We start from the raw sequence: 8,587 nt of genomic DNA on the forward strand, positions 1-8,587 counted from the left end.
AGTCAAGAACCGTTATATCTACCGTTATATCCCACAGGAGCTGCCTACTAACAGCCCACGCAAATTGCTTCGAGATATCTATTTTTGTTTTTGAACAGGTACTTTTTTTGCCGATATTAAAAGGAACAATTTGGCAAAAATGTATGTCTTTAGTCGTTTAGGAGAGCTCGTAAAACGGTGAAAATGTTTTTGGCCGACTTAAAAAGTTGAGTTGACGAAATTATCAAAAAAAAATTTCACTTTTCAAGTTGTCTATTTCGGCTTGTCTAACATGCAACCCCTCCAAAGAACATTAACTAAACTTCAATATTCACAATGTAACGCCTTGAGTAACGGTCATAATCATTAAAAAATGGGAAAATGCAAAAAGTAGCACCCACAGCCATGATGAGTTTTGAGTTGTGATGTGACTTTTGTAACGAATCTGATAATGCAGCTGGGATGATGTCAAACACCACGCATATATTTGAGAAAATGAGAAGAAACAGTTGTTGAATGTATTCAATAGACATGATTGGGCACAAAGAGCGAGTCAGTGCTGGCCTCCCCACTGCCCTTGTACATGCCATGACACGCTTCCCCGTTCGCCTGAATCAGCAGATTTTCGACATTTTTGGTTCACTATGATTATTGGCTTAAAAAACGACAAATTTTGACTTCACAAAAACAATTGCGGAGACCTAATGCAAAGTCATGCGCTAAAATTTGCGACCGAGTGCAATTTCTAATCATGCATGACTTTCAGATTTTGGCTAATCATCTCGAGACACCTTCCTTTTCAAAAAAAATATTAAATACTTTCGGTCTTAGTTCAGGGGCGGATCTAGGATTTTCTCGAGGGGGGGCGGATTTTCAAAAAATTTTCCAAAATTTTGACAACTTTTTTTTTTTTTAGGTCGACCAAATTGATTTTCCGAGCTCTCTCAAAGCACTGTTTTGCCCCTACTTTGGCAAAATTTTCTGCGCCGCAGGCAAACTTTTGAAAAAACAGTCAAAAAAGCCGTTTTTGGGCAATTTTTGAAAAATTTTGACAAAAAAATCGCGTTTTTTTGGCGCGCGCTCCCCCTCAAAGTTAGTATATATTGGCGCCAAAGGCGCCTTTAGAAAAATTTTAGGGTCGGTCGGCCAAAAATTGATTTCTGAAAAAGTATCAAAGGGGGGACCCTTTGGGTCGGCAGGGGGTCGAATCCCTGAACGGGGAGGGGGCGTCCGCCCCCCCCCGCCCCCCCTCCTAAATCCGCCCCTGTCTTAGTTTCAAGTTTTTTGTTTTTGTTTGTGGTTACTATGTTTTAAAATTTACCAAGCGATTATTTTAACCAAACGATAATTTTTTTTTTAATATAACGAACATTTGCCAAACGATAATTTTTTTGATATTGAAGTTTTTTTTTGATATTCGCAACATTTGCCAAACAATATTTTTATAATAATATGATAATGCTTTTGTATTATTCGACACAAGCTCTCAGCTAGATGCGATACAAGCGTGTTATTTATTGTTTCACAAGCGTGTTATTTATTGTTTCATGGCAAGAATTTGAAATGTTATGTAAAAAAAGGAACCTTGGCCCTTTGGAAGAATGCCTCTCCACATGCAGCCCTATTTTCCTCTTTGCCACCCCATGCTTTGATGGAACTGGCCTGGAGAGCCCTGCCGAAGCTGAAGCTCAACTTCCAGGGCTTCTTCACATTCTGCAAACCATTCATTGCATTCAGATTCAGAGAGGCGTCCTCCTCCGACATCCCACCAGAGAGAAACACGACACCTGCAAGTTTGATACGAAAACGAACAGTAACATAAAAAGAACAGATCAATAAAATTAGAAAACAAGGATAAACAAGAAATCAAAATCATCGAAGTTGCATTGTCACATCTGATTTCAGTGACGTGGCTTAATAATTCACGCTGGAAATCAGGGGCCGAGGGCGGAAAACGCTTAACTATATAACTAGTTGCTGCATCTCTTAGTATTTGTATAATGAAAGGTACCAGGCATTGCAGGCGGCACCACCCTGTTGAAGGCAGTGACAGTCCTCAGGGCTATCTCCTGGTGACTGGCCCTCGTGGCACAACTCTGTCCGGGGGTGACCATGTTCGGTTTGAGCAGTGTGCCTTCTATGTAGACATCGTGCTCTATTAACTCCCTGTACTGAGCACTCAGCACCCTCTCCGTCACTCTCTGACACACCTCGATAGAGTGATCTCCGTCTGGCAGGATTTCCGGCTCAACTATCGGCACCAAACCGTTCTACAAAGCAGCGCAACGATTCAATATATAATGTTTAAAAAAACCTATTAGAAGCTTCGAACGTTGCCTTTAAATTTGTGATATAATGGAAATGCAAAAAACACAACATAATGGAACCTAAGAGCCTCTTACTTAGAGACTCGACCCTCGCCACTCAAAGCCCCTCCTTTGGTACTAATTGACGACATCCATTTTCAGCTGACCGACCCTAAACTTTTACTAAAGCGTCTTCGGCGCTAACCTATACTAATTTGAAATGAGCGCGCCGAAAAAAAAAAGTTTCTTGGTCAAAACTTTCCGGCGTGTTTTTGTTTTGAAAATTGTCAGGGGTGCACAATTTTTTTTCAAAATAAGGTTCCTATGGTGTTATGAGAAAGCTCATGAAGTTAGTATGGTCTGGTCGACCTTAAGAAAAGAAAAAATCTTAAGAAATCCACAACACCCTAAAGAAAATACTAGATCAGCCCTTAGCTCAGATGTAAATACTTCCACACCTGCTGGCAAACTCGTGCATATTTGGCCAGATCGGAGGTCACAGCCTTGATATTAACATCACTTGGGGTTCCATCGGCCGTTATCTTCAGCACTCCTCTCCACTTTGCAAAATCACACCCAGCCTTCTTGTACCTTTCACATCTCTCGTCTAGACCTTCAAGCCCTCTGGTCACCACTTCTCCTGGACATCCGTCTTGGCTCACGGTTCCCTGGTCCACTTTGATGCCTAGGGTGATATGGTGGTCCTGTAGCAGCTTCACAATTCGCCCGCCTGTTTCCGGGTCAGTTTGGTACAATGTTTCCTCAAACAGAATGACACCGCCAATGGATGCTTTCACTCTTTCTGCTTCTTCAAACAAAGTCTGCCGATAGACTCTTAAATAAGAATTGAGACCTTCACAATGCTTCAGTTTTATGTTTCACAATCTATTGAACCTTTTGTGAAAATCTATTATAATGTAGAAAACTATATATTGAATTACCGTAAAACTATCTCATTTTTTCTCTTCAGATTTATAAAAATCTATTGGAAAAGCAGGCGAACAGCAACCAAATTTAGGCCAAATTTTGTGGTCCTATAATCGCAGCCATAGTATAATGAGCAATATTTTATGGTTCAAGCGTATCAAATACTATTGAGTCGGTTACAAAACACTAGCTCACTGATTATCACTGAAACCAATATTTACAAAACTTGAATGAAGAAAAGAATAACCTCATAATATTTTCTGTGTTCTCCTAGCCAATAGTCGCCATGCGCTTCCCGAAAATGGCCGTGAACTCATCGAGAGCCAAGATGTCCCTCCCACCAGCTACAAAATTGCTGGCAATGTCTCTCAACTCTTTCTTTTGTTCCGCCGAAAGTGCGTTTGAGGTCTGTGTCCATTTTGAACTGCGCCACGATTCTCCCATTTCGTTTTTCCGAAGTCAAGTTTGTTCCAAAGTCAAAGAAATTTAGAATTATTGCCAAAATTATACTGACCACTTAAAAAGAGACCGAAGTATTGCGAATGACAATTTGGCGAGGTAAGAAGAGAAAATTAAGGGGGTGTAATTGAAGAAGGTGGTGGTGCTTACGTTTGCACAACTGGCGTGTTCAGACGCGCTGTTCTAGAAATAGAGTCAATTTTGAATGCTTCGAGCTAGAAGAAGTTATTGAATTTATGATAAGAATTCGAGCAGTAAAGCGATATCGCCACTAAGACTGAGATTGAAACAAATATGAACCGTCCAATTGAACAGATGACTGGCTGTGGGGGCGTTCAACAGGGGTCTAGGACAACAAGCCGAAGGGACTTCAAGCCGAAATTAAAACTTTACAAGCACCAATATATATGAATTGTCAAATTGAAAAGATGACTGGCTTTGGGGGCGTTCTACAGGAGTCAAGGACAACAAGCCGAAGGGATTTCAAGCCGAAATTAAAACTTTACAAGCACCGATAAATATGAGCCGTCCAATTGAACAGATGACTGGCTTTGGGGGCGTTCAACAGGTGTCTAGGACAACAAGCCGAAGGGATTTCAAGCCGAAATTAAAACTTTACAAGCACCAATAGAGACGCTGTGTCTGTGGCCAAGCTTCCCCAATTAAGTCAATTATCTCGCGATTCGTCAAGAAAACTATCAACTTCAGTAACACAACATTCTAAAACAGCGGCAAAACAAAGATTTACGCGCACAATAACACTCGTGTCGAATTTAAGCGCAGCGGAGCAAGCGGTCGCTAATCGCCAATGCCGCGTTTGAAGTTAGCTATCACAGTTCACAGTTTGTAATTGTTCTGAGTCAGCTAAAAAACCGGTCTGCTAAAATCCCTAGCACCAAGGCAGATAGAATGGTGAATTCCCATAGGTTCCAATATTCATAGCGCCCAAAAAAAAATCAGTCGGATAAGTTAAAAAGTTTATCTTTTTGAGTTCTGATTGGTTGAAATTTGAGCCAATGAATTTTTGGATTGATTGTATACTGTTCAAGTGGCATAAACTCAAGCTGCAGAATAGTGACCGCCGCAGCCGCGCCAACGTGTTGCGAACTTGGCACCAAAGGGTAGGACTCTTAAAAAAATTTTGAGTCCCTTATCGCCGCGAAGCGGTGAGGCGACAATAAACCGAGACTCAACTAATTTTAGTCTTCTGACCAATTGAAAAGATTTGGGACTTATACGACTGCTTTTTTATTTTAGAACCTATGGGACTGATTTTTGATTTTGGGACATATGAATACGCACCGATAGAATCAACGCGTGATTCATGAAAAAAAAAACGTGTTATACAAAGATAGAGGAGTGCGGTCTTTATTTAGACAACCGCGTATTCATACTCGTCAGTAAGCAGACAATTACCATAACTGCGTTTTTAATCAACACGAGTGTTATTGTGCGCGTACATCCTTGTTTTGCCGCTAATTTAGACTGTTATTTTTGTGAAGTTGATAGTTCAATCAATCATCCATCACTTTATTATGTTGGTCTGCTAAAAGTCTCATTTTTCATTTTTATGCTAACAGATTGGTCTGCTAAACGATCGGTCACCCAAAGATAGCACAACGGCTACATACCTATATATACAAACAAACTGAACACAAGACCGCTCGTATCAGGGCGAAGCCCTGAAATTTCCGACTGCCTTTTAAGGTTTATGGAGCAGTAATAACATAAAAAAAAATTAAAAGCTATAAAACAAAATGAAATTTTTTTTTTAATTTAAATTTTTCTTAAATAAAAATCATCACCCCACACGCCATATAAAGTACAAAAGGATAGATTTCGCTACTTGTAACAAATCAACTATGGCTAATAAGCTTCGTTAATCCAATTTGGAACAATTTCTAAGACGGATTAACTCTCCGCTTACGCGTTAATAGCGCGAACTATATCGCGCGTTAATTGTCCCAAAATGGCCAAAATGGCAAAATTTAAACCCCCATAACTTTGCAAAAAAAGAGCACCTGTGAAATATCTTTTCAAATTTGAGCTCAGGACAACCATATAAAAAATTTTGAGCTCAGGACAACCATACCTTTCGAAAGATATAAAAAAATTCCGTCAAAAATGGCTAGTTAAAAAGTCGAAATTTGTCTGAAGGAAAAAAACCCATCGCGAGCACAAATATTCCGTTACTTTCGTATCGAAAATCGGAACAATAACACGCAACCGTTTTATCAACTCATAAGTATAGGACTCCAAATAGATAGCGCCATAGCTCTATATCCTTATTCAATATTCAATGCCTCTTAGAGATTGACGGAGGAATTCAACTTTTGTCGCGATCGAAAACGGTCGCTCAAACGGCACGACATGCGGTCTATGTTACGCAGTCACATGTTAAAAAACGCATCTTAAAAAAAGACCAGCTCAACCCAAATTTGGTAATACCAGAATGATGCCACCAAATAGAAAGTAATTCCATATAGCCGCGACCTATTTTGATCATTCGAGACGGAGTCGAACGAAAAAAAAACCACAATCGGAATGACTCAAAAACCAGAAGCAAATTGGTACTTCTTCACCATCAAAAATTTTCGCAGCAATGCCTCAAAAGCGTTTATGAGACTTGATATTAAATTCCCCGGGCGGAGGTGCTCGACTCATGATTCGACCGAAACAGTCGAACGATGTTCGTTTTTGACTTTGCTCGATTTTACCGGGCATTGTTCGACTTTGTTCGGCTTTACCGGACATTGTTCGATTTTTTATTCGACATTGTTCAATTTTTTATTCGACTTTGTTCGATTTATTGGGAATTTTTTGTATTTACCGAGAATTAGCTGAAGCGTCCAGAACTACAACAAAATCCGACATCATTTGTAAAATACCTCAGCCTGGGCAGCCGCCAAATATAACAGAAAATACCACGAACTTGAGCATAGTAGTTTTGTATAGTCCGTATAGATTCGTAGAGAGTTTAGTTGTGGGACTTTCAGTCAACCAGACCAAAAATGGCTTTGTATCGATGTATGTAAAATGTTAATTCAATTTTTGGAGAGAGCCAAAAGCCCGAAAAAAATTTTGATTTTAATTTAAAAAATTAAATGATCACATTCACTTGGATCTCAGGAACGCTTCAAATATCAATTTAAGCTATGTTTTATTCTTCCGAAAGCTATACAAGTGAAGCAAAAAAATGTTTCTCAAATGGTTAATCACTTCAAGGCGACAAATTTTGGAAAATTATGCGTGTCGACAAATATAGCTGGTAACTTTGCAATATTTATGCTCTCATTGAAAACGGAAATAAGAAGGAAACCTGAATCATTGATAACAATAGAAAAAAATGAAGGAAATCGAAAATCAAAACATCCGAGTTCCGAAAAAAAACTCAATTCAAACTTTATTGCTGCTGAAGTGATCGCGTCTATCTTTTGATTTTTAACGCATTTCCTGCTATTTATCAAGCTTCACCGAGAACTACTGATACGAAAACAAATGATTTGAAAAAAGTCTCTATCAAAATCTGACAATTCTCTGATGATCAAATTATTGAAACTCTATAACGATTCAATAGAAAAATTTTCCTGTGCGTTTTTGGTGATTCGTAATTCAAAGATATTCGTTTTTCCGATGTAGATGAAAATTTAGTGCTGTGATTATCTTAAGTGCTGTGGCTATTTAGCTGACTCTAGAATATCGCTTTTCAATAACCAGAAGTTTTTTTAGTGATAAATTACGTCGATTAGGCTGATACATTCTTCCAAAACTAACAACGCAAAATATCACGAGCGTTTGCTTTTTTCTCTTTTTCTCTTTCTTTTTCATTTTTTTTTGTAATTTTATAACCAGAGAGTCAAAAATTAGCATTTTAACCGTTGTTGCAACAAAAATCTTTCATTATTTCACACAGCAAATGTACCCAGTTACTAAAATAGTCTTTGAACATGTTTAAAGACTTGTCTCTGAAATCCAGGAGCATACAGACACAAAAAAGTGCGCCTATCCAGTGCACATTTTGACCTCACAATGAGAAAAAGCCCTTGAATTTCATAGCTTAGGATTTTTTAAAGGAAAGTATAACTAGAAGAAAAGTCAAAAGAGCCAGCGGGAATCAAGTCGACCAGATTGAGAAAATTGGCACCTAAACAGTCAAACCGGATATTAACAAAAACTCAAAAATAATTAACCATGAATGAGGCTACAAGTCTATGAGATACATTCCTCTATTGGCTGCGTTTACCTTCCCTTGGCTCTTAGAAAAAATTATAATGATTTTAATAGTTCCGAGTACGCAGGCAGCGTTAGCAATTAGTGATTACCAGGAAAAATCTCTGTTTAAGAAAAAAAACCTGCTCTGGGTTCATAGGTATATTTTCGTAAAATGTTACTAAAATTAACTAGAAAAATTTTATTGCAAGGGTTAGCGGCACTCTGAATTTCAAAAATTATCGGTTAAAAAAGACATCCATCAATAATTAACTCCCTATTTTTGTCAGTTTGTGCCGTATTCCGCCTCGGCCGTCTCAGTTCCGGGGTTAAAAACCAAGCCTGTGCATATTCTAGTAGTAGCCAGGGAGTCAAGAACCGTTTTATCTACCGTAATTTCCCACAGCCACAGGAGCGGCCTACTAATAGCCCACGCAAATTGCTGTTTCTTCGAGATATCCATTTTTGTTTTTGAAAACGGTTTTGTACTTTTTTTTGCCCATATTAAAAGAAACAATTTGGCAAAAATGTATGTCTTTAGTCGTTTAGGAGAGCTCCTAAAATGGTGAAAATGTTTTTGGCCGACCTAGAAAGTTGTGTTAACGAAATTATCAAAAAATGTTTTTTCACTTTTCAAGTTGACTATTTCTGCTTGTCTAACATGAACACCCTCAAAAGAACATTAACTAAACTTCAATATTCACAAT

General features: G+C 38.5%; 1 protein-coding gene across 1 annotated transcript; it reads right to left on the reverse strand.

Annotated features, from left to right (window-relative positions):
* Nucleotides 1–231: 231 nt before the first annotated feature.
* LOC134845242 (fructose-bisphosphate aldolase C-like) lies at nt 232–3,508 on the reverse strand. Its single transcript, XM_063862171.1, has 5 exons — nt 3,439–3,508; nt 2,744–3,119; nt 1,991–2,249; nt 1,564–1,766; nt 232–588 (listed from the first exon to the last, which is right to left on the reverse strand). The coding sequence occupies exons 1-5, from the start codon at nt 3,462–3,464 to the stop codon at nt 502–504; spliced, it is 951 nt and encodes a 316-aa protein (XP_063718241.1). The 5' UTR covers nt 3,465–3,508; the 3' UTR covers nt 232–501.
* Nucleotides 3,509–8,587: the final 5,079 nt, after the last annotated feature.

The sequence above is a fragment of the Symsagittifera roscoffensis genome, chromosome 1, assembly GCF_963678635.1.
Source record: "Symsagittifera roscoffensis chromosome 1, txSymRosc1.1, whole genome shotgun sequence".
Classification (NCBI taxonomy): Eukaryota; Metazoa; Xenacoelomorpha; order Acoela; family Convolutidae; genus Symsagittifera; species Symsagittifera roscoffensis.

What these genes read in the sequence shown, in the direction of transcription:
- LOC134845242 (XM_063862171.1), bottom strand. Translation starts at nt 3,464, where the DNA reads ATGAGGTTATTCTTTTCTTCATTCAA. An exon ending in ATGCACGAGTTTGCCAGCAG is followed by an intron (nt 2,250 to 2,743) that starts GTGTGGAAGTAT and finishes GCTGCTTTGTAG; the next exon opens with AACGGTTTGGTGCCGATAGT. An exon ending in GGTGCCGCCTGCAATGCCTG is followed by an intron (nt 1,767 to 1,990) that starts GTACCTTTCATT and finishes TCAAACTTGCAG; the next exon opens with GTGTCGTGTTTCTCTCTGGT.